The sequence below is a fragment of the Rhinoderma darwinii genome, chromosome 5 (assembly GCF_050947455.1).
Source record: "Rhinoderma darwinii isolate aRhiDar2 chromosome 5, aRhiDar2.hap1, whole genome shotgun sequence".
NCBI classification, from domain to species: domain Eukaryota; kingdom Metazoa; phylum Chordata; class Amphibia; order Anura; family Rhinodermatidae; genus Rhinoderma; species Rhinoderma darwinii.
In genome coordinates, this window is record NC_134691.1 from 235175168 (window position 1) to 235202523 (window position 27356).

General features: G+C 41.1%; 1 protein-coding gene across 3 annotated transcripts in view; it reads left to right on the plus strand.

Moving 5' to 3' along the window:
* GRB10 (growth factor receptor bound protein 10) overlaps positions 1-27356 on the plus strand; it is a 439832-nt gene that overhangs the window by 261177 nt on the left and 151299 nt on the right. For 2 of the 3 annotated variants that reach the window (XM_075826992.1, XM_075826991.1), the window contains exon 6: positions 25216-25278. The exons of the other annotated variant lie outside the window; for it this stretch is intronic. In XM_075826992.1, coding sequence (XP_075683107.1) covers positions 25216-25278 — 63 coding nt within the window. The remainder of the gene's footprint in view (positions 1-25215; positions 25279-27356) is intronic. 3 annotated transcript variants of the gene reach the window in all.

A 27356-nucleotide genomic window follows, 5' to 3' on the forward strand; every position in this document is an offset into this window, starting at 1 on the left:
ATTGTGAACAAGCCAAAGTCCAGTGTGATGCATAGGGGAGGAACAGAGCAGCATACTGAGACAGGAGGGAAATTTCAAACTACATTAGACAATAGGACAATGGCAACTATACTGAATATATTATATAGATTGTTTATTTGTTAAAGCCATGCAGCTCTTTCCCTGCTAATAAAGGAAACATATTTTTGTCAATAACTAAAACTAAGAATCTTTTCCATCTGGTGTAGGACCCAGTTAGAGGTAGGACTCTTTTGGATTTAAAAGAGTTTTCCCATCAGGGACATTTATCATATGTCCGATGCGGGTCCCACCTCTGGGACCCGCATCTATCTCTAGAACGGGGCACCCTAAAACCTGTTCTACCTTTTTCTGCTCCCGCTGCCTCCCGGCCAGTTCCTGACTATATTAGATTTACGAAAACAGCGTAGCTCACTGAGTTACGCTGTTTCCGGAACTCCCATAATAGTGAATGGCAATTACTGCAGCAGCATAGCATGCGAGCTATGCGGTTTCCGTAACTACCATTCAGTTCTATGGGACTTGCGGAAACCGCGTAGCTCAGCGAGCTACTCTGTTTCCTTATTGGTCGGAAATCACACGAGTGAGCCGGAGCACAGAGGTAGAACAGGGTTTAGGGGGCCCGTTCTAAAGATAGATGTGTGTCCCACCTCTTGGACCCGCACGTTTCTGACCTATCCTGTGGATATGTCAAAAATGTCCCTGATGGGTAAAACCCCTTTAAAGCCTATGAACACATTTACATTAAAAAAAAATTCTATCCTTCATGTGCATCTTTCTAAATACTCTGCATTCAAAAATTCCCTACCATTTTTGCTGCTGTAGAGTCTGTGCAGCTTCTGTACATAGCTGGATGTGCTGCTGGCTCAGACACAGATAAGACAGCACAAAGCTCCTGATGGGGCAGACCTCTACTTTCACTCCTCTCCCCTTCCATTCTCTCAGTGTTCGATACCAGCAGGAAGGGAAGAAGGTTGGGTTCTATCCTGCCTCAGCTGTATACTGTCTGCAGACTGTGTAGAGATAGAGCCCTTAACAGAATTTGCAGGGAAAGAACAGCATATGTTTCTCCCAGGTTGAGAGAAGATTATACAGGGCCTGTAGAAGTGGTAAGCAGTACAGGAATTAAGCTGTGCTGATACATGAGCTAGTGAAGGCAGCAGCATCCTGGGCACACACAACTTGTTTGGCATGTTTTACTCAGAGGAACACAACCACATAAAAAAAAGCCTGAAACTAGGAGCATATTGCAAACTGTATCGGGGGCCTGAAAATTAACGAATGAAGATTGCAGCCTGAAACATAGTGCCCCTTTAACTCAAGGTAATGACAACCATAATTAAAAGTAAATTTTTTCCTTGTCAAAGATATCCATAGCCTTTAATATGAGGTAGTAGACCTGACAGATTAACAAATGAGATTTTGGGGATCACCTACGTAATAGTGGCCATAACATGATAAATTTCCACTTGTCTTTCAATGGGATGTTTTGTTGAGGAGCCACAGCAACACTGAACTTCAGGAAGGCTCAAACGCCAGTCTTCGTACGAAGCCCACAGGAGTAAGATGCGGCTAATTTATTAAGAGGCACCACTTTTTATTTTATCTTTTTTTATATTTATTAAATTATACAGAACAGCAAAAAGGCATAAGTCATAAATTTCCATCCTAGTTTCCCCCAGCCCTGTAAGAACAAATCCACCCCCACCCATCCTGAACACATGGAGAGAAGCCCTAATATCTGAATCCAAAAACCTGTAAATATATTTTCTTGATCTTTCCCAATTTCCTCTGATCTCCTTCGTTCTGGTGTATATGCAGCCACACGAGAGTAGCAAAAAACTTGTGTATTCAAAAACTCTGAATAGGGCAGTACACAAGGTTTTAGCCGTGAATTCAGAATAATCTTTTTGGCTGTCAGTGTTAGCAAGGAGATAATTATCTTGGCTTCCATTGTGTTTGTTTCTCTATGAGAATTCAAACTAAGGGTCCAGGGGTTTACAGGTTCATCAAATACAAAGTTTGTAAAGAAAACTACCGAGTACCAGAACCTCCACAGGGAATGCCATAATCCAGCCTTGGGAAGTGCACATTTTGGGCACATATCAGTTGGTGGTTGATTCTCTGGAGTATTTTGTGTGTCTGTAATCGTAGGTCCAAAACCAATATTAAGAGTACCATAAACCCTGAAACTTATCTTCCATTGGAGATCCTTTAATTCCTTTGGGATAAAGCCATATTTGAATGTACTGGGAAACGGAAAATTAAATTTATTTGCGAGCTGTAATTGGAAAAAAACTGCGATTCCCTTTTTTTTTTTTTTTTTTTTTTTTTTTTTTTACAGCTTTCACACTGCGGTAAAAACAGCTTAACTTTATTCTGTGGCTCATTACGATTACGCCAAATTTATGTTTTGTTTTTTAATATTTTACTACTTTTAAAGAAAAAAAAAAACTTCGTTAAAAAAAAAGATTTGTGGAGCCATAACTTTTTTTTTCTTTAATCGGTTTGAGGGCTTATTTTTTGCGGGACGACCTGTAGTTTTTATCTGTACCATTTTCTTGGTACATGCAACTTTTTGATTACTCTTTTTATGAAATTTTTTTTTTTAGAGCGAAGTTGATAAAAAAACAGTGATTTTGGCAGCTTAATTTAAATTTTGTACAGAGTTCACCATGCGCGTTAAATAACACTTTTGTAGTAGTTCACACTTTTATGGACGCAGCGATACTAATTTTGTTTACTTTTTTATTTTTTACATTACTTTAGAGGAAAAATGGGAAAAGGATTTTTGTTTTGTGTTTTGTTATTTAACTTTTAATATATTTTTTTCACTACTAAAAACGTAGTTTCACTTTTTATTTTACAGTTTTAGTCCCCCTAAGGCCTCATTCACACGACAGGTTTTCCCGGCCGGGTGCCGGCCGTTCATAAATCGGCCGGCACCTGGCTGCATTAGGAATAATAGACCCCTAATGGGGCTATTCACACGACCGATTTTTTTGACGGCCGGGAAAACCGTCCGTCAAAAAATAGGACATGCTCTATTTTCGCCCGGGTACCCGGCCGCCCGGCTCCCATAGAAGTCTATGGGGCCGGGTAATACCCGGCCATCACCGGGATGTGTCCCGAGTGATAGCCGGGTTTCCCGTGGCTTGCGCTCTCTCCTCCTCCTCACAGCGCAGAGTGCATGTGAGGAGGAGGAGTTGATGCCATTCTGACGAATGGCATCGCTGTACACTGTGTGGCAGGGCCGGGGTGTACAGCAGGTGGAAGGGAGCGCTGCGCTGGCTCCCTTCCCCTGCTTGTTTTAAAAGTGCCCTGGCCCGGCGACACCTTCGATGGCGCCGCTAGCAGCTGCTACTACTGCAGCGACGCCACTATAGCAGAGCAGGGAGGTATCTCCCCGCTCTGCTATGTGCTAGCCGCACTTTAGCTCCTTGAAGGAGCGGAATCCCCGTGTTTTCGGGGATTCTGCTCCTGGACAGAGCGCTTGATGTCTCTGTCCATATCTGGGCAGTGATATCAGGGGAAACTCCTGAAGCGGAATCCCCGAACACATGGGGATTCCCCTTCAGGAGTTGCCGCTGATGTCACTGTCCAGAATGGCCGATTTTACCGGCCGGCACTCGGGCTCGGGCGCGACCCGGTCGTGTGAATCCCGCCTAAAGTATTGCAGTGTATAGTCATTTTTACAGGCTTCTGTTAAGCCCTACATAACCAATTGTACACATGAGGGGCTACAGGGAATGGCTCTTTGTGGGGATATAGTGTATTATATTATATAATATAATACATGTTCAAAACACAATTATTTCACATCTATATCACTTAGAGACATACCCCATATGAAACCAAGTATGACTTTGTGCATTGACCACAAACTAAATAGGAAAACCTAAACAAAAAGATCAATACTAGCACAAAGATAATGAATATAAAAAATATATATTTTATTAATGAATCGATACAAACACGTTAAAAAAAGATGAGTCACACAATGGAGAGAGGTACACACAATGGAGAGTGGTAGAAAGACATGTTAAAAAAGTCAGCCACTGCAATGTGCATAGGTAAAGAGCATTTTGTAGAGCAAATACAGCGAGGTACATGGTAAAGAGACACAAACAATGGTGTCCACGAGCCTAAAAAATAAACACCAGACACATGTACAAGGAGACGTACATACCAGGGTTCATTGCCCTGCTGAAGGAAGACTTTTTTTAACATGTCTTTTTACCTGTATCTAGCACTTTACATTATACTGCCATTGGCATATTACATGTATTAATTTGACATAATCAGACACAGCCAGTGTGGTTACTATACATGTCATACATAAGCGCGCACATCCATATTTATGGGTGTTCATGACCTGGTCATGTTATCTTGTCCTGCACAGGTTGACGCCTCTCTCCATTGTGTGACTCCTCTTTTTTAACGTGTTTGTATTGAGTCATTAATAAAATATATATTTTTTATATTCATTATCTTTGTGCTAGTATTGATCTTCTTTTTGTTTAGGTTTTCCTTTTCTGTTAAGCCCTGCCACAACTTAACAGAGGCAGAGTGAAGGACGTCCTGGGGGCCTTTATTAGGCCCCTGGGCTTCCATGACAACCATCACCCCCGATCTCATTGCGGTGGGATGAGCTGTCGGAGGGGGCCAGCCCCCTTTTTTTCAATGCCTCAGATGCTGCAGTTGCGATTGACCGCATTTATTTGAGTGGTTAAGCAACCAGGAACAACGCAATCGCTGCTCGTGCCAGTTAGTCCCAGGTTTCATCTGTAAAACACAGCTGACACCCGCAGCGTATGGAGCGCAGTCAGAGTGCAGTCAGCCTATGAGAGGGCTCCATACATCCGCACCCGGACATAATCGCTCGTCGAGATGAGCAAAGGGGTTAATATCTTAGATTTTGGCGTTACATTAATATTCCACCCATTATATAGGTTTTCCAGAATTTGTATCGGCATTACTCTAATATCTGGGTAAATTTATCTGATGTTGCCCATTTTTTAAAACAATTGCTCTTATCTTTTTGTAATTTATCCGAGTCGAATGTAATATATAAAAAGTAGAAGGAATCGAGGCACTCACAGACTGTCGCAATGAATTTCTTTTTTCAAGATCTTTTGGTCTATTGGATGTGGGGCAAGCCTACTGCTGTTTTGCATACACACGCTTTTTCAAGGTCCTGGCGTCCCTTTCTTCCCTGCTCATCTATATATCCATCTCTCAATGAGTGTTTGTTTACGTAACAGTCTTTCACATCACGGAGCAGAGAAGTGCCCAACATCGCCTCAACTTGTACAAAATAGCCATTATCCAACATAAAAATAATACACTGTTTTTAATTAGAATATCAATGTCTATTAGAAAGGCACTTCTATCGTTCCCGTCATTGAGGCAGAGTGGTGCTAGTGCCTCTGTCTTCAGGATAATTTCAGCCTCTTTTTGTAATAGAATCTTATGTCTTTCTCCCCCAGAGGCTGTTTTTATTTCAGTGATACCTGCAAACCTCATGCATCGTTTGCATGTTTCTCTTGCATGTGTTGCATCAATCACAGGATATCCTCAGAAAAAGCAGACTTGAGACCCTCCACTTGTTACGGGTCAAAACGTTGCCATTTTTTACTGGATGTTTGACCAATAAAAACATATTGATTGAAATTGAGAGACGTGTGCTGGGCTTGTTTGATTTTACACCGTGACACCGCTCCTGATATCGAGATTTGTGCTGCTTCAAATACTTTCTATTTTGGATATCCACAGGATATGTCATAAATATCAGATAGATGCGGGTCCCACCACTGGGACACACCCCCGATCTCTAGAACGGGGCCCCTAAAGCCCGTTCTATCTTACCTGGCTCTGCTGCCTCCCGACCACTACCTGGTTAGGTGGTCGGGAGTTACGGAAACAGCCGAGTGCTCGCTGAGCTACGCAGTTTCTGTAACTTCCGTAGAAGTGAATGGGCGTTATGGAAACCATATAGCACCGCGAGCTACGCTATTTCCGGGACTCGGTAGCTACAAAAACGGCCTACATGGTCGAGTTACGGAAACAGCGTAGCATGCTACGCTGCTTCTGTAACTGCCATTCACTACTATGGGAGTTATGGAAACAGCATAGCTCAGCTAGTTACACGGTTTCCTTAACTCATCCATGTATTGCAGTGTATTGTATCTAATGATCGCTGGTTCAAGTCCCCTAGGGGAACTAATAAAATGTGTAAAAAAAAAAAAAGTTGGATACATTTTCAGGAGTGAAAAAAAATATTAAAAGTTTACAGCGTAAAAAAAAAAAAACATGTAAAACCCTGGAATCGTTGTTTTTTTTGGTCACCATAGGGCTAAAAAGAATAAAATAAAGTGATGAAAAAATTGGATGTAACAGAAAATGGTGCTAATAAAAACTACAGCTCGTCCCGCAAAAAAGAGGCCCTCACACCGCTCAAACAATGAAAAAATAGAAAAGATATAGCTCTCAGAATGTGGTGAAATTGTTTCCTATTTTCTGTTGTCTAAAACCTGGGTGCGTCTGTCAGGTGTGTCTTATAGTCTGAAAAATACGGTATCTTTTCATAGATGTAAAAATGTAATAGACATGTTGGTTAAAGGTCGCTTTATTTCACAAAAGTAAAAAAGAAAATTGGTTATCAGAAATGGAGCCAAGAGGCAATCCTAAATGTGGGCAATGCAGACTTTGCAATTCCCTAATACTCACTAGGAACCTTTAAAATAGGGGGTTTTGCATTTCAAATAAATGAGTTGATAACCTGTAAAATGCAGTATGTAGTATATGTAATTCTTTGCACGTGTGGCAGATTATACGTAGGGAAGACGATACGATCTATGTATAAAAGATTTGGTGAACGTATACGGTCACGAAGTACGGGTGAAGGTTGTTATGTAAACAATCCATTGAGGGATGGATATAGTGTATAATGAGCAGGGAAGGAAGTGATGCCAGGGCCTTTGATAAAGCGTGGGTGTATGTGAAACAGCCGTAGGCTTACTCCACATTGAATAGACCAAAAGATCTTGAATAAAGAAATTCATTGCCGAAGTTCCTTTTTTTTTTAAATTAAATTTTTCATTTGCTGTGCTGGTCGATGAGTACCCTGTGGGATCGCCGAAATCCATAAATGTTAACCGTGCCATTTGGGAATTGTAATAAGAGTCTAAAATTGACAGTGCCAGCCATTTTCCTCCTCCTTGAATAATTTATTATAAATATGTGATACTGACTCTCCCTCCTACATTAGGTGGTATTTTATAAAAATCAGTCGGGAGCCATAAATTAGCATATCTGATTTGTTAAATATCTCACAAAAAGTATGTCGATCCAGTCACTCGTTGTATCACTTGGATTAAGCTTCAGTCCAAGTTCTTGCTATTTTAATAGAATTCTTCTAGGTATTAGACTGACTAAAACAGGATGTTCTCCTATTATGGAAAGTCCGGTGATTTATATGGAGAGATTCCAAACATAGCAGTAAATTTCCCCCAAACCTTCCGCGTGTCCTAAAACCGCATCATATTCCTCTGTGCCACTGGAATATCCCCCTTACGTGCCAGAATAATAGAACTTGGTGGAAACAGGGAGAATCGTGTCTCCTCAACCTCATAATCAACACAATTAGAGGACTGTCAAATCCATTCAATATGAATATCTCATAATGCATGCCCAGTTATATTTTTCAAATTCGGGAAGGATATGTCACCTCCTTGCTTTGTGACCTGTAGTCTCTCAAGAGACTTTTTATGTATTTTGCCCCTCCAAATAAATGTAAGAAAAACGGATTCTTAATCTTTTTTTCAATTTTTCTTGTTTTTCTTTTTTTAAATTATAAAAAGTATATATACATTTTTTGCAGGTAACACCATTTTTACTAATAACATTCTTTCAAACATGGAAAGTGGCAGGTCCTTCCATTTCTGTATTTTTTTACATATTTTTTTTTAACATTGGGTAATACCTGTATATTATTCGTATAAATTAATACCTTACGTACGCCCTATCCTAACCCCTAGATTTTTTTTATCTCTTGTTTTGCAGTATTTAAACCCGGTCTCTGAACTTCCCAATGTTCCTTAGCATTTTATTTCAATAAACAGGACCTCAGTTTTATCATGTTTTTTTGGTTTTTTTTTTAAGCCTGAGGTGAGACCATATTTATCCAAAATAGTCATTACTTTGGGCATCTACATTATGTAAAACTACTAAAAGGTCATCTGCAAACATTGAAACTTTGACTTGATATTTTAATAGCCCGAATAGTTTGATTTTGTGTAAGCGATAGTTGATATTTTGAAGCCTGTGGTGTAGTAAGCACTGGAATAGATATGAGCTAAGGGAGAATGATATATGGCCTGTGTGATATATTATGTAAATTACCAATGCCAATTTTTATTTTTTTTAGCACCAGATTGAGCCAAGGCCAGGCCACTCTATCGAATGCAACTATTCCAGCCTTAATATTATTTTGTGTCCTAGCCCTTGCCCAATCCTGAACTGCCAGAATTTTCTTTATATTTCTAACTCCATTCCTTCCCTTCACGAACCCATTTTGACGTTCACCAATTAAACATTGCTTTTGCTAATCTAGTCGCCATTAATTTAGTATATATTTTAATATCTGTATTAAGGGAAATCGGGCAATATGATTTAGGATCTGAGGGGTCCTTATCTTTCTTTGATCTTAGTTTTATGAGTCACGTTCCCTGATTTGTAATCCTTTCTCATGTTGATACATATGATCAAAAGCATTTTGGTAAAGCACCTTTTATATTTGAAGTAGAGAATTTATAAAATTGTAAACCAATCGGGTCCTGGACTTTTATCATTCGCTACACCAATAATTTTCTGTAGTTCCTGGGAGGTTATTAATTTATTAAGGCTTAATAATTGATCTACACTAAGTTTAGATAAATCAAGTGAATCTAGACAACTAGATGCAAAATTAACCTCAATATTTCCCCCTCCTATATAGTACAGAGTAATACCTAGTTAGGATCTGTGACATTTTATGCGTTGCCCCATCCTTACCTCTTAATAACTTTATATGATTGCTTTTACAGACCCCTTTACACAAATTAGAAAGATATTTACCTACTTTGTCTTTTTTGGCTTTAGTAGATTGGACCATCCTATTCAGATAGTGTTCACATAAGGCTTTTTTATCCAACATTAAAATTTTATTTGTTGAATTAGTATAAGCCTTATATGTTTCATAGGCCCTGTGATAATCTTCACTTATTTTTGTTAGTTCCTGTTATGTTTTTTTTCCTTTTTAAAGTCTACAATATACTCCCCCCCCCCCCCCCCCCTCATAACGGATTTTGCGACTTCCCAGAGCATTATAGGATCTCCTCCATGTTCTTTATTATTTATTGAATATACCTCCTATGCTCTTTGAATCCTCTTTTAGAAATTCTGTGTCTTTAACCCCTTCCCGACCACCCCACGTAGATTAACGGGCTGCAGCACTGGTCCTTGTACCTGCAGCCAGTTAATCTACGTGTGCGCCTGACAGAGCACACTGGTATTCCCCACAGCCTTCGTACTGGGGAGAACATCGGGTCGGATCACAGCAGTGATCCACGCAGATTAACCCCTTAAATGCGGTGGCCAATAACGAGCACCGCATTTAAGTTATAACATCGGCACCATGCCGCGAGATTGTTGTTATGTCAACCGGAGGCCTAACAAAGGCCTCCGGTCTGCCATCTACGGAAGTACCTAATATGCCCCCTGTCAGTGTGAAACTGACAGGTATGATACCCTGCAATACATACCGTATTTTTTCGGACAATAAGACGCACCTGACCATAAGATTTTAGACAACAGAAAATAGGAAAAAAAATTATCATATTTTACTACTTTTACAAAGTAAGAACCATTGGTTAAAAAAAATAATTTGTTCAGTTTCACCCCATTTTGAGAGCCATAACTTATATTTTTCCATCTTTTGAGCAGTGTGAGGGCTTATTATTTGTGGGACGAGCTGTAGTTTTTATTAGCACCATTTTTTTGTGTACATTCAATTTTTTTAATTTTATTATTTTTTTTTTATGCCGTTCACTGTGTGAGTAACATAATTCTATATTGTAATAGACTTTTACGGATGCTGCAATACCAATTTTTTTATTTTTACCTTGTGCTTGGGGAGAAATGGGAAAAAGGGTTGTTTTTTTTTTTTAAAAAGTTACACTCCTGAAAAATGTCACTTTTTTTTTTTTTTTTACACATTTTATTAGTCCCACTAGGGGACTTGAACCAGCGATACATGGATGAGTTCCGGAAACAGCGTAACTCGCTAAGCTACGCTGTTTCCGTAACTCCCATAGTACTGAATGGTAGTTACAGAAGCAGCGTAGCATGCTACGCTGTTTCCATAACTACTATTTAGTTTTATGGGAGTTACGGAAACTGCGTAGCTCAGTGAGTTACGCTGTTTCCGTAACTCGACCATGTAAGCAGGAATTGGCCAGAAGACAGCAGAGCCGGGTAAAATAGAACAGTGTTTAGAGATAGAAAGGTGTGACCCGCATCTATCTGACATTTATGACATATCCTGCGGATATGTCATAAATGTCCTTCATGGGAAAACTATAAATGGCGCGGTCGCTATTGACTGTGGCATTTAACTAGTTAAACGGCCAGGAACAGCGCCATCGCTGTTCCTGGCTGTTAGAGCAGTGTGTCAAAAGCTGAAACCTGCAGTGTATGGGGCGGGCTCAGCGTGTGAGCCCACTCCATACATCATCCCCGCCCCGCTCCATGATGTGCCGACACATCACGGGTCAGGAGGGTTAAGTAAGGAGCGGTCAGGGGGCCCGGCGCTGCCTTGACGGCCGACTATAAGACGCAGGAACATTTTAGCAAGATTTATTCTTGCTAAAAACTGCATCTTATAGTCTGAAAAATACGGTAAGTATTGCAGGGTATTGAATCAAAGATCCAACAGTTGGATCTTAAAGTCCCTAGTAGGACTAAAAAAAAAAGTTAACTTAAAAAAATAATGTAAAAAAATCGAAACGTAAAAGTTCAAAGTAATACAATTAAAAATCGCCCTTTTTCCCTTTTATAAAGTCTTTTTATTAAAAAAAAAAATTGAGCATAATTGGTATTGCCGCGTCCGTAATGGCCTGAACTATAAAAATATAATGTACTTTATCCCGCACCGTGACCGCCATAAAAAAACTCTGCCAGAATTGCTATTTTTAGGCACTTCAGCTCCCAAAAAATTGAATAAATAAGGATCAAGAAGTTGCATGTACCCAAAAATGATGCCAATAAAAACTACATTTCAAGCATGAATATAATTTGAATTCTCCATAGGGTTCTCTCTATTAACGGAGGATGGGGAAAAGCATAACCCAATCTGAATTCCATAGGTTGGGCCAGTGCAACCCCTGCCAGAGAACTGCCCCGAGGGTTCAGGGAGAAAAATTGTCTTGCTATTTTTCCTGGAGGCAAAAATATCTATTTCTGGTACTCCCCATTTTTCTACTAACATTTTGAAGACCTCCTGATGCAGAGACCATTCTTCCAGATCTAATTGGTTGCGGCTCAGAAAATCTGCTATTTTATTTTCTTCACCTTTGAGATGAATTGCTGTGACCTATAGATTTGTTTCTGCCCAATGAAAGTTTTTTTTTTTTTCTGAAATGGTTTGCAGAAGATTGTGTCTTGTTCCACCCTGATGTTTCAGAAAGGCTACTGTTGTGGCGTTGTCTGAATATATATGGACAAGGTGTAGCAGAAGATGATGTTCTGCTATTAGACTTTCACAAATTGTTCTCCACTCCCTGTAATTTGAAGTAAACTTCTTCTGTTTTTCTGGCCATTTGCCTTGAAAGGAAGTTTCTCGTACCTACGCTCACCTACCGTAGGCGTTTGCATCCAATGTGATTGACACTACTGGCTCTAATATCCAGAGAACACCACTTCGTAGATTTAGTGGATTTTTTCCACCAAATCAGGGATCTTGCTGGTAGAAGTAGGAGCATTTTTCTGTCCAGAGTGTTGAGATCTGTTCCAGGGTGACCGGATCTGTGACTGCAGTGTCCAAGTCACTGATGGTATACAGGACGTCATTAATCCTAGAAACGACATCTCCTCCCAGACAGATCAATCAGTTTTCTTTTGAAATACAGAGATTCTGCCTGATTGAGTTCTGTTTGTCCCGGGGTAAAAACGAAATTTGTCTTTTTAAATCCAGCATGATTCCTAAAAATGTATTTTTTGGTCTCTTAATCAAATCCAATTTTTCTAGATTCAGACTCCAGCCTATGTCCTGAAGAAGCTGGGTGGATATATGGAGATGTTTCTCCAGAATTTGAGATGAGACTGCGGTAGTTAAAAGGTTATTTAGGTATGGTATAACTGTTATGGCCTAAAGCCTCAAATTCTACTACCTCGACCATGGTCTTTGTGAACAATCTTGGAGGTGAAGATATTCCAAATGGTAGGACTACAAATTGGAAGTGACATACATTTCTTTGAATTTGGAGAGTGAATCGGAGAAATTTGTAGTGTTTTGGATGGATGGGTACATGAAAGTAAGCATCTTTCAGGTCGAGTGTGATCATCGATGCGTTCTTTTGAATTAGTGGAATTTGTTTTTATTGTTTCCAGTTTGAAGACTTATGTAAACAATGAATTTGTTCAGGAATTTGAGGTTTATAATGGTTCTGAATGAACCATTTCGTTTGCGGACTAAAAACAGATGGGAGTAATGACCTAGGCCTTCTACTGAAGTTGGAACCATGACTTGCCCCGAGCTGTAACAAATTCTTTATTCCACCCTCCTTCCTTTGAAGAAAAGGAGACACTGGGGTAGTCCATAACAATCTGTTGGGGGGGGGGAGACAAATTGTATTTTGGAGCCTTCTTTCAATGTTTTTATTATCCAGGTATTCTGGGTGATCTCATTTGGTTAAAAAGAGAGCAAGTCCACCTATCACTTTTTCCTTTACCCCTGTAATCCCTGTTGTATTAAGGGGACAAAAAAAATTCTTAGATCTGGGCTGAGAGGTATCTGGAAACCCCTTTTTCTTATTGGCTGCCTTTTTAAGTTTGTAATCTAAACCTGAGCTGAACACTATCTTCCCCTTAAACAGTAACTCAGAGTTAGCTTGTCTCCTTTTGCCCAATACTTAAAGAGGCTCGGTCACCACATTATAAGTGGCCCTACTTGTACATAATGAGATTGGTGCTGTAATGTAGATTACAGCAGTGTTTTTTTTTTATTTAGAAAAACTCTATTTTCACCAAGTTATGCCCTATTTTAGCTTTATGCTAACAACTTTCTTAATAGACGACTGGGCGTGTTTTTACTTTTGACCAAGTGGGTGTTGTGGAGAGAAGTGTATGATGCTGACAAATCAGTGACCAATCACTTCTCCTCATTAATTTACTCTGCACATAGTGAACAACACAGGATCACTATGTGCAGTCACATACACACACTTTAACGTTGCTGAAGTGTCATGACAGTAAATAGACATCGCGTCAAACCAGGACGGGATGTCTATTCACAATCCCGACACTTCGGTAACATTTGTGTGTGACTTACTCACACAGCACATCAAGATGACGCTGTGCTATCATTTACAGCGAGATTACGCTTGCTGAGCTGTAAGTCACACACAAATGTTACCGTAGTGTCGGGATTGTGAATAGACATCCCATCCTGGTTGGACGCAATGTCCATTTACTGTCAAGACACTTCAGTAACGTTAATGTGTGTGTATGTGACTACACACAGTGAACAACACAGGATCACTATGTGCAGAGTAAATGAATGGAGAGAAGTGTTTGACGCTGATTTGTCAGTGTCATACACTTCACTTTACAACGCCCACTTGGTCAAAAGTAAAAACACGCCCAGTTGTCAATTCAGAAAGTCATTAGCATAAAGCTAAAATAGGTCATAACTTGGTGAAAATAGATTGTTTTTCTAAATAAAAAACACTGCTGTAATCTATATTACAGAACCGATCACATTATGTACAAGATAAGCCACTTATAATGTGGTGACAGAGCCTCTTTAAGCCAGAGGGCTCTTCTAGCTGAATTTGACAAACCTGCAGAACGAGCAGCAAAATGAACTGACACGGCAGATGCGCCCACTAAAAAGGGAGTTCCCTTGGGGTCTTATTTGCTATTTGTTCTTCCAGCTGCTGTAACCATATATACAGAGACCTTGCGAAACTAGTAGCCACCACATTAGGTCTGAACAGGCATGTAGTGGCTTCCCAAGTTTTTCTAAGGACTCAGTCTATTTTACATAGGGTCGCCCAATTGGCATGCATCTTCAAAGGGCAATGCTTTTGTTTTTTTTAACCTCTTTGGGGGCCTGCATTTCAACTTACATTTCATCCCAGTTTTCAGTATCTTCTTGTTTAGGCCTCATGCACACGACCGTATTTTTTCCCACCCGTAAATACTGGCGTAAATACGGGTCCGGTGTCACACGTATTCGACCCGTTTTGCACCAGTATTTACGGACCCGTGCCCGTAAATATGGGTCCAGTGTCACCCGTGTTCCACCCGTATTTACGAGCACGTTTTTGGCGGCAAAATAGCACTGCACTAATCGGCAGCCCCTTCTCTCTATCAGTGCAGGATAGAGAGAAGGGACAGCCCTTTCTGTACTAAAAGTTAAAGAAATTCCTACTTACCGGCCGTTGTCTTGGTGACGCGTCCCTCTCTTCACATCCAGCCCGACATCCCTGGATGACGCGGCAGTCCATGTGACCGCTGCAGCCTGTGATTGACCTGTGATTGGCTGCAGCGGTCACATTGGCTTAAACGTCATCCAGGGACGGTCGGGCCGGATGTCGAGAGTGACGCGTCACCAAGGCAACGGCCGGGAGGCCGGACTGGAGGAAGCAGGAAGTTCTCGGTAAGTATGAACGTTTTTTATTTTTTACAGGTTGCTCTTTATTCTGATCGGTAGTCACTGTCCAGGGTGCTGAAAGAGTTACTGCCGATCAGTTAACTCTTTCAGCTCCCTGGACAGTGACTATTTACTGACGTCGCTTGGCAACGCTGCCGTAATGACGGGTGCACACATGTAGCCACCCGTCATTACGGGAGCTCCATAGACTTCTATGGACTGTCCGTGCCGTTATTACGGCCTGAAATAGGATATGTTCTATCTTTTTCAACGGCACGGGCACCTTCCCGTGAGAAAACGGGAAGGTACCCGTGGCCAATAGAAGTCTATGAGCCCGTTATTACAGGTCGTAATTACGACCCGTAATAACGGGTGTTTTTACGGTCGTGTGCATGAGGCCTTAAAAGGGAACCTTTCCTTTTATCTCTCTGGGAATTACAAATTTTTTCTCTGGATTATTCCATAAATCTGCGATTTAATTTCCTAATATTTTTATGAACTGGAAAAAAAATCTCTTCTAGGAGGGACCGAGCCTGCGAACATCTCATCTTGTATAGACAAAGGTTCTTATATTTCTTCTATGTCCATTGTACATCTAATTGCCTCTAGGAGAACATCCGTGTCATCTGCAGAAAAAAACTTTGTAACCTCCTCTGGTCTGGATCCTCCAAATTTGCTATCTCATAAATTTCTGGGTCAGCATCTAATTCTGAGTCAGAAGATTCTAATGTAGGTCTTTTTAGATGGAGGCGGGGGGGTTGGACTGAAGGACTAAGGAGATTCAGGCTTCGATGGCAGCCTTAAATTTACAGTCTTATCTTCATTTGTTCTGAAATGAGGCCCTGTTCTTGCTGGACAGTTTTAGAGGTACATGACATACATAAAGGTTTTTTTGTAGTTGTCCGGTAATTTATTTAGGATAAATACCACATTTTTTGGAGTGGGCTTTTTGAGTAGCCGGTTTGTCACCCTAAAATACACAACAGGGGATACAAATAAAAAAATAGATACAGCTTACAATGAAGGCAAGACACCTAAAGTGTTGCTACTTACTGGTCCTGACATAACCTGGGGCTCCATAGATTCAGATCTCTTGGGAGATATCAAAGAACTTAAGACCCCTTACATAATAAAGAGGGTTCTGGAATAGGAGATTCCCCCAGGGGTTACCAGGACTCTCTTTCACAGATATACTTTTGAGAATGTATTAATCTGCTCTAGTTTGATAGCATGGGCACCACCATCATGGCGTCCTCCATCTTAGAAACATGCCTGACTTGCATACGCACGCTAGGTATGCTTGTGACGTCACAATCCGAAACTGGTCGATGCGCCTAGGCGGAACCAGTATGGCAATACAGACGTCGGCAATTGGAGAAGACAAGAAGGGACCGATCCTTGGTGACTGGTAGAGAGGAAACTTTTCCTTTCTAGGGGTGCAGTAAACCTCCCCCTCAAAAAACTCCTTAAAGACCAAGGAACTTTAGGCAGTAGAAAAAAATTGAGAGGAAGGGTATGTTCACACGCTGAGCAAAAAATGTCTGAAAATACGGAGCTATTTTCAAGGGAAAACCGCTCCTTATTTTCAGCCGTTTTTTAATCAAACTCGTTTTTTGCTGCGTTTTTTTTACGGCCGTTTTTTAAGTGTTTTTTCTATAGTCCATGAAAAACTGCTCCAAAAACGGCTCAAGAAGTGACATGCACTTCTTTTTTGCGGGCGTTTTTTAATGCGGCGGTTTTTCAAAACATCCCCATCAGACCAGAACGCCGTTTTTCCAATTGAAATCAATGTACAGATGTTTGGAGGCGTTCTGCTTCAGTTTGGAGGCAGTTTACGGCCGTAAAGCCGTGTGAACATACCCAAAGGGTGAATAACTGATTGCCTCACACTGCCCATTTCTTCTGCTAGGATCGACCCAGCACCGGACCTCTCTGCGTCTTGTCCTTTTATTAGGCCTCGTGCACACTTACATCACCATTTTCACGGCCGCTTTTGACAGGTCCGTGACCCGTTTTAGCGGCAGTGTGATTTCCGTGTGCACTCCGTGTTTCCGTGCGCCGAGCATGGTACTGTTCAGGGTGCTGAAAGAGTTAATGGGCTGCACTGATCGGAAGTAACTCTTTTAGTACCCTGGACAGTACCATGCTCGGCGCGTGGAAAATACAATTTTAATGTAATAAAAATAAATAATAAGTTCATACTTACATTCCTCCTGCCCGGCCTCCAGAGATGACGTTCAATCCATGTCGCCGCTGTAGTGGCGGTCACGCACGTCAGGATGACGTCAGAAGGCCGGCCTCAAGGGATGATGCTTCATCCCACGTGACCGCCTCTGCAGCCAATCACAGGCTGCCGCGGCCTCTGCAGCCAATCACAGGCTGCCGCGGCCTCTGCAGCCGATCACAGGCTGCCGCATCATTCTGGAAGGTCGGACTGGAGGAAGAAGAGGGACTCGTCATGGATGCCTTCCGTGTGCCTTCAGTTTTTTGGACGGCCCCATTGACTTGCATGGGCCTCACGGTCACGGAATCCCGGACCAAAGTTGGACATGCTCTACTTTGGATCGGAACGGAGCAACGGACCATCAAAAAAACTGAAGTGTGCATGGCCCCATTGAAATGAATGGGTTCAGGGTGCTATCAGTGACAAAAACGGATAGCACCCTGAAGGAAAAAACTGAAGTGGGCATGGGGCCTTAGGAACAGGAAACCACTAGGGATAGGAAGGGGGCTTTTAACCTCTGTTTCCTGTTCCTATTAGTTAAAGGGGCAATTTATCGAGTGCTGGTGCTGTCATGGTGGAAAAATGTAAAAACAGATAGGGGCAGATCATGAAAAAAAAAAAACGGTAAGTTAAAATGTTCCATAATTCAATAAATCCTAAAAAGAAAAAAAAACAGAGTGTTTGCCCTTTTAAAAAGTATTCCGGGATGAACTGTGGAGGTTGATGAGGAGAAAGCAAACTTATTGTACGTTTGCTTTTTCTACTTGTAAATTATATAAATGTCAAGTAAAATGTTTGAGGATAAAGTAAATTCTCCTTTAAATGTCACCAGTCTGAACAGGAAGTGCAGAGCCGCCGTAAAAAGATTAAAATTGCTAAATCACCGGGTTCAGCTGGCATACACCCCCTTGTTCTAAGGGAATTAAGTACAGTGATAGACTAATATTTAGGATTCTATAATGACTGGAACATAGTAAACGTGGTACCAGTATTAAAAATTCCAGGCTCACTTTGACCTCTTTTTGAAGCCTTGTCCACACACTGCAGATTTGCTGCAGATTTTGCAAGTATTTTTTCAAACCAAAACAAGGAACAAGACCTAAATGGAAGAAATAATTACTGGAAGGACTTACAGGTCTGCTCTCCTGAATCCAATTATGGATTTGGCTTAAATAATTTAAGCAAAATCTGCAGCAATTCAACACTGTGTGAATAAGCCCTAAGAGGGATCGGTCCTCTCAAACTAATCTGATAAGCTTCTATGCAATGGTAAATACAAAACTTTACCTGGGTGAGTCATTGGATGTCATATCATTTTTTATCTTTTTTTCAATAATTTTAATACGAATTTAAAAATAAAAGGAACCAGTCACCAGCATTTCTCTATTGAACTCTACTCACCCCTCACTGGCCGTTGCTGTCAAAAGTTCATTTTTATGCCCTCTCCTAAACTACTCCTCCGGCTGTAAATAACGGTCTGCAAACACTTTGCACCTTTTATGAGATTGTGAATAGACATCCCGTGGAATGTCTATTCACTGTCTTAAAGAGGCTCTGTCACCAGATTTTGCAACCCCGATCTGCTATTGCAGCAGATAGGCGCTGCAATGTAGATTACAGTAACGTTTTTATTTTTAAAAAAACTAGCATTTTTGCCCAAGTTATGACCATTTTTATATTTATGCAAATGAGGCTTGCAAAAGTCCAAGTGGGCGTGTTTAAAGTAAAAGTCCAACTGGGCGTGTATTATGTGTGTACATCGGGGCGTTTTTACTACTTTTACTAGCTGGGCGTTCTGACGAGAATTATCATCCACTACTCTTCAGAACGCCCAGCTTCTGGCAGTGCAGACACACAGCGTGTTCTCGAGAGATCACGCTGTGACGTCACTGCCTTCCTGCCCCAGGTCCTGCATCGTGTCGGACGAGCGAGGACACATCGGCACCAGAGGCTACAGTTGATTCTGCAGCAGCATCGGCGTTTGCAGGTAAGTCGATGTAGCTACTTACCTGCAAACGCTGATGCTGCTGCAGAATCAACTGGTGCCGATGTGGCCGACACGATGCAGGACCTGGGGCAGGAAGTGAGTGACGTCACAGCGTGATCTCTCGAGAACACGCTGTGTGTCTGCACTGCCAGAAGCTGGGCGTTCTGAAGAGAAGTGGATGATACTTCTCATCAGAACGCCCAGCTAGTAAAAGTAGTAAAAACGCCCCGATGTACGCACATAATACACGCCCAGTTGGACTTTTACTTTAAACACGCCCACTTGGACTTTTGCAAGCCTCATTTGCATAAATACAAAAATGGTCATAACTTGGCCAAAAATGCTTGTTTTTTAAAAATAAAAATGTTACTGTAATCTACATTGCAGCGCCTATCTGCTGCAATAGCAGATAGGGGTTGCAAAATCTGGTGACAGAGCCTCTAACACTTCAGTATTGTTAATGTGTTGGTATAAGACAGCACATAAGGATCTAGCAGGATCCCTGTGCGCTGAGTAAATGAATGGAGAGGAGTGCATGAGGCTTATTGGTCAGTGTCATACACTCCCCTGTACAACGCCCACTTAGTCTAAAGTAAAAATACGCCCACTTGGGCATTAAGCAACTCATTAGCATAAATCTAAAATCGCTAATAAAGTGGTAAAAATACATTTATTTTTTTTAAAATAAAAAGCACTGCTGTCACCTACATTATAGCGACGATCTCCTTATGTAGGAGTTAGGGCACTTATAATGTTGTGACAGAGCCTCTTTAAAGAGGCTCTGTCACCACATTATAAGTGCCCTATCTCCTATATAAGGAGATCGGCGCTGTAATGTAGGTGACAGTAATGCTTTTTATTTTAAAAAAACGATCTTTTTTCACAAAGTTAGGGGAGATTTAAGTTTATGCTAATGAGCTTTCTTAATGCCCAAGTGGGCGTACTTTTACTTTCGACCAAGTGGGCGTTGTACAGAGGAGTGCATGACGCTGAGCAATCAGCATCATGCACTCCTCTCCATTCATTTACATTGCACTAGCGATATAGATATATCGCTATGTGCAGCCTCATACACAAGCCCTAACATTACTACAGTGTCCTGATAATGAATACACATGAAATCCAGCCTGGACGTCATGTGTACTCTTTTTTTGTGAGATTCCGGCAAGTGAAACCAAATCTCGTTTAGCTCCGAGATCTCGCAAGATTTCTTATCCGTTGCTGGAATCTCACAAAAAAGATTCAGAAGTGTCAGGATTCTGAGTACACATGACGTCCAGGCTGGATTTCATGTGTATTCATTATCAGGACACTGTAGTAATGTTAGGGCTTGTGTATGAGGCTTCACATAGCGATATATCTATATCGCTAGTGCAGTGTAAATGAATGGAGAGGAGTGCATGATGCCGATTGGTCAGCGTCATGCACTCCTCTGTACAACGCCCACTTGGTCGAAAGTAAAAGTACGCCCACTTGGGCATTAAGAAAGCTCATTAGCATAAACTTAAATCGCTCCTAACTTTGTGAAAAAAGATCGTTTTTTTAAATAAAAAGCATTACTGTCACCTACATTACCGCGCCGATCTCCTTATGTAGGAGATAGGGCACTTATAATGTGGTGACAGAGCCTCTTTAAGCAAATAAATGGCAAATGAGGTTTAACACTGATAAATGTAAGGTTATGCACTGGGGATAGTAAAACACATGCCAACATTACATACTAAAGAGGCTCTGTCACCAGATTTTGCAACCCCTATCTCCTATTGCAGCAGATAGGCGCTGCAATGTAGATTACAGTAACGTTTTTATTTTTAAAAAACGAGCATTTTTGGCCAAGTTATGACCATTTTTGTATTTATGCAAATGAGGCTTGCAAAAGTACAACTGGGCGTGTTGAAAAGTAAAAGTACAACTGGGCGTGTATTATGTACGTACATCGGGGCGTTTTCACTACTTTTACTAGCTGGGCGTTCTGACGAAAAGAATCATCCACTTCTCTTCAGAACGCCCAGCTTCTGGCAGTGCAGACACAGCGTGTTCTCGAGAGATCACGTTGTGACGTCACTCACAGATCCTGCATCGTGTCAGACGAGCGAGGACACAAATATGTACAGGTTTTATGTTTTCCTACGTTTGCACAGTAAAAACCCTTTTTAGAAAAAAATTACTTGTTTTTGCATCGCCGCATTCCAAAAGCCGTAATTTTTTTATTTTTCAGTCTGTGGGCGTATGTGGGCTTGATTTTTGCGGGCCAATGTGTAGTTTTCATTAGTACTATTTTGGAGTACATAGGACTTGTAGATTAACTTTTATTTTTTATGGGAGGAATGGGAGAAAAGTTTTGCAGTTTTTTGCGTTTTTTTGGACGCCGTTCATCCGGCGGTTTAATTAATGTGTTCATTTTATTGGTCAAGTTGTTCCGATCGCAGAAATACCATATATGTGTATGTGTTTTGTTTTGACACTTTTACTAAATAAAACCACTTTTTGGGCAAAAAAACTTTATCCGTTTATTTAACTGATTTACTTTTTTTTTTTTTTTTTTTTTTAAGTCCCTCCAGGGGACTTCACTATGCGATCTGTTGATCGCATATATAATTCTTTGGTATACTTAGTATACCAAAGCATTCTTGCCTGTCAGTGTAAATCTGACAGGCAACCTGTTCCATGCCTCCGGCATGGCCTAACAGGCATTTGCTGAAGACAGACCTGGGGGTCTTTGTTAGGCCCCTGGCTGTCATGGAAACCCGACGGCGACCCGCGATTTGTTTGCGGGGGCGCCGATCGGGTGACAGAGGGAGCTCCCTCCCTCTGTCAAACACATTAGATGCCGCTGTCACTATTGACAGCGCCATTTAGTGGGTTAAACTGCCGGAATCGGAGAGCGCTTCGATTCCGGCAGTTGCAGCAGGAGCCAGGCTGTGTATAACAACCGTGCTCCTGCCGCTGATCGCGTGTTACAGTGGCAGTACCCGTGCCATCACAGGACGGATATATCCGTTCTCCTGCGCGAACTAGCTGCTGCTGAGGACGGATATATCCGTCCCTCGGCGTTAAGGAGTTAAGTGGGTTCAAAGACAGGCAACCAATGTAATAAATGGAATGGGTGGACTGCAGTATCCAGAAAGGTTATCAAAATTGTGGTTATTTAGTATTCGATAAAAGAGGGGGGACCTAATAAGTATGTATAAATATGTCAATACAGAGTTCTTTCTAATGATCTACTTATACCCGGGACTGTAACTATATTTTTGAAAGTGATATCACAAGCTATGGGTACTAGATCACTTGAGATAGGTGGTTGATCCAGAGATTTATTCTGATTACCATTTTTGGAGCTGGGAATGGCATTTTTTTTTTCCCCCTCTTAAACGAGTAAAATTGATTCCTGCCTCGTGGGGACTTTACCTTCCTCTGGGTCAACATTGCCGGTGAATAGGCTGGTTTGACTTGCGTGTTGTTTTACATGCTATGTAAGTTACTTTGTCTGTGTAAGAACTCTGCAGCTTTTGGCTAAAGCTGCAGGAATTTACCTTCTTTGAGAACTAGTTAGGTAACATTCACACGACTGTGAAAAATGGCCGTCTTTAGCGTGTCACTGTCGTTTTTAGAACAAAGTTCTATGAGTATATTTACTGGCCGTTTTTTTTAACGGACCGTAAATACTGGTGGTCAAAAAAATAGAACCTGCTCTGTTCTCGGACGTTTTCTAACGCCCCCGTGGGATGTGATGAATCAGGTTTATTTAATTTTTATTAAGTTTAATTTTACAGAAAACAAAAGAAAAAAACATACAGAAATTGCCACAGTCATGTCATAAGAAAAACACAAATACATTGACAGTGGTTTACATCTCCCGGTGTCTCCACTGGCTGAAAAAAATAAATAAAAAAAAAACAAAAACTGTTACAATGGCATCATATCAATATAATCGTATAAAGTTTACAGTTCCACAAAGGACGCAAAGAGATAATGTCCTCCTTTTTTACAATGAATCAATTTTGGAAACTCAATCTCCTAAGGCCTCATTCCCATTTCAGTTTTTTCCTTCAGGGTGGTATACGTTTTTTTCACTGATAGCATCCTGGCCCATTCATTTCAATGGGCCCATGCACACTTCCGTTATTTTCACGGACCCGTTGTTCCATTCCGTCCTACTTTTGTCAGTGATTCCGTGAGAGAATCAATGGGTCCGTGAAAAAAAACGAACAGCACGTGGAAGGCTTCCGTGTACCGTCCTTGTGACTGAACTGTTGCCCTAGCAATGGTAGGGTTTGCCAAAGTTCACAGATTGGGACATGTGACAAGTTCAATACCTTCCGGTTTTTTAATGGAAACACGGAAGTCAAACGGAAGCACAACATCCGTTTGAAACGGAAACCCGGAATGTGTACACACAGATCCGTGAGAAACGGCCGTGAAAACGGTGATGGAAGTGTGCATGAGGCCTAATTGATCCCCCTCAAATCCTCTAATCCATACCGCAACGTATATCTGAAGGGATTGACCAAATCATTTATTTTCTGAATGTTCTGAGCCTCAAAGGTTTTCCACCTCCCCCAAAAAAATGCATTTTTTTTTATGGCGCATAGTATCCATGCGATCAATACTCAAAGGTTTTTAATGGTGTAAGAAGCATGGGGATATCAGGCATCACTTGTTGCAACCACGTGGCTAAGAGACATCGGAGGGCTACTACCAAAACTGAACCAACTGTGGTTTCTTATTCTGGCCCAGGAGAGCATGTTCTAGGGGCTTAATCTGATTGAACAACATAGCCTGTGGAGTGAAAGTAATTTCCACAGGCCACAAAGTATATAGATATCTAGAGATCCGACGCCAGTATAATTCCGACCGAACACCCCTTCATACCCCATTCCATAAGATAGTGAGAGGAGTCTGACATTTCGTACAAGCCGTAATACGATCAGGAGAATTTGCAGAAGGTATATTTAACCCCTTCCCTCCTCAGCCATTTTTCTCCCCACCTTCCAAAAGCCATGTTCTGAGAGCGGTAACTTTTTTACTTTTCCAATTTAGCGATGTGAGGGCTTATGATATGATACCATTTTGGGGTATATGCGACTTTTTGATCACTTTTTATGTCATTTTTTTTTTAGTGCTAAGGCGACCAAAAACCAGCAATTTGCTGGTTTTATTTATTTTTACTGCATTCAACAAAGTTATATTGTGATAATCTGACTTTTACGGATGCGGCGATACCAGTTCTGTTAACTTTTATATATTTTAACATTGATTTATGGAAAAAATGATTTATTTTTTTTGGAACATAAAAAAAACAACTTCTTTATTAGTCCCCCTAGGAGACTTGAAGCAGCGATCGTTGGATTGCTTGCATGATATACTGTAACACTAATGTATTGCAGTATATCGTGATACTGACAGTCTCCCTTGAAGCCCTGTCGGAGGCAGAGCTTCAAAGGAGTACAAAGATGGCAGAACAGTCACCGGCCGATCGTGCTGCGAGGGGGCGTCCCCCTGATTTTAACACTTTAAATGCCCGTGCGCTCGCTCCATACTTCCCCCTTAATCCTTATCACTTACAGTTACCTGATATTGCATTAAGGGGTTAAACCATAAAGCGCAGAATGCATGAGCTTAAAATAGGTTTCCCTCCATCCTTTCATTGATTATTCACCTACGAATGCTATACCTTGGTATTTTGTTCATTTGGCCCAGGATGGAAAAATAGGAACAATTTTCTTAAACTATCTGAGAAGATAGTGACCCCATGGGAGTCCGAGCATATGATATCATCTGAGTGTTGCACTGTTTCCTGGTCCATTTTGAGGGATCGTAATTTACAAAATAAGTGTAACTGCAAAATGCATGAAAACATTTTTTTTTTTATCTGATAAAGAGAATTTTGTTTAATCTCAACAGCGGTGAGCCACCTTCTTTCTTCAAGGTGCATGATAGCCATCGCTCCGTCTAGTCCCCTCTCTCCCCTGGAAATTGTAATTGTTCGGGGTGGTTTCTTATCGGCATATGTTTGGCTATTAAAAAGGGAAGCTGAAATATTTTATCCTTTTTTTTTTTTTTTTCCCCCAGGTTACGATAGTGTCTATCATAAGAACCGAAGATTTGATTGGGGAGGAGAGCTTAGCAAACCTGGTATGTAGAAGGTTTGTGAGGTCCCAAGTATCCGCAAAGTCTGATTCTAAACCCTCGTTGGAGTAGTGACTAGTGTCGTAGAGCTAATACACTACATGTCTGAAATTAAGCCCTCCATCCGCCTTAAAAACCATTAACTTTCTGAGGGCAATCCAAGGTAGTTTACCAGACCCACATAAACCTCGAAAGTAGAGTCCATTCTCATGATGTCTACATGTTTTAATAAAATCTGTAATGTTGGTGAGGGTACAAAAGTATGGAGAAAGACTGACACCATCTTAATTAAATGGCATCGGCCTAAAAAGGTTAATGGGAAATATTTCTACCGCTACAGTTCTGCTATAATTTTGGTATAAATTGGCGGGTAGTTCAAAGAATATAGCATATGTGAAGATTTCCCAATTTTGATCCCCAGATAAGTAATATGTGATACCGTTGGTTTACTGTTAAGGCAATCCCAGTCTCCAAAGTTGTTAGGACTATGACGCCCCTACAAGTCTCTTTTTGTAAAGTTAATGCTGTAAACTGAAAAGGAACCAAAATCCGATTTAAGTCAAATACTTTCAGTAAATTTTGACATAGGATTATCTATGAAAAGGATGACATCAGTGAATAGAGCAAGTTTGACTTCACTCCTTTCCACCCTTTTACTCCTTTCCATCCTTGTATAGATTGGAGTCCTCTTAATACCTCCCCAAGGGTTCCAATTCAAAATCAGAGTAGCTGCGATAATAGACAACCATGTCGAGTACCTTGGAGAAAGGGAAAGGTGTGGCTAAAAAACCTAGTGTGAATTCTAGCTGTGGGTGCAATATATAGCCCGTTTAGAAAAGTACGAAAACGCCCTGTGACTTTCATGTTGTCCAACACAATCTCCAGCCATCTACATTTAACATTATCAAATGCCTTTTGTGCATAGCGTGCCAATAAAAATGGTCTTTCCCCTGGTTAAGGATGGTGCCGCACTCTAACACAGTCAAGACCTTTCTCAGATTGGTAACAGCTGATCTCCCCTTAATAAATCCCACCTGGGAAGGTCCCACTAAACCCGGCATATTTTGTGCCATTGGATCCACCCATATTTTAGACATCATTTTAATGTCTTGATTAGTAAGAAAGGAAGGTACGAACTCTGATCCAGTGGATCCTTACCTGACTTTAGAATAAGCTTAATATGACCCATCTTGGCTTCCGCGGAGGCTAGTCCAGTGTGACTCACGTTATGAAAGTATTCTGAGAGAATCCGTATTCTGAATGGATCAGTTTTTAACGGATGTTTTTTAGGAATCCATCCTTGTAAAGGCAGTTAAAAACTGTTCTTGGCCCTCACAAGAGGCCTCCCTTGTCACAGCGCTACTTTAAGACACAATGGCGCTATATACAGGGTTGGGGGTGTGGCGCTCTATCTTCGTGGGCATTACGGCACTATTGCACTTTATATGTGGGCACTGTGGTACTATGTGGGCACTGGCAATTTCTATGTGGGCTCTACAGTGGGCACTGTGGCATTATCTACATGGGCATTGGTGTTTTTCAGGGGGTTGGGGAAAAAACCCCTGACAAATGAAATCCTGCCCTTTTTTTTAATGTTTTTTTTTTTAACGGCCATTAAAAACAGACTGACTGGAAATGGATGAAAATTTGGAGACGCATTGATGCAAAACAGCCATGAAAAACTGACAGTTGATCAGTTTGTTTTTTTTTGGTCGTGTGAATGTAGCCTTAGTAACCTTGGGACAACCGATATTCAAGCAAATATCCTGCAAAGGCAAAATATAGCAGAATACAATAAAATCTGTTTAAACACAAGGAAGAACTAGAAGCACATAGAAACACATCATGTTTGCTAGGCTCCAGTAATGTTCTAATATTAAACACAAATATAAGTTCATACGGATAGCTGGCCAAAAGCAATACACAAGTTTCAAACTAAGTGGTCTGTGATAATCTATAGACCTAGTAACCATGGTTAATTACATGTTTCCCTGTGGCCTGGATGCTAGTGTATTAAGTCTTTTGCGTTGTGCACAAACTTTATTTTCAAGGCTTCTGGGGCAGATTGTATTCAGACATTTCCT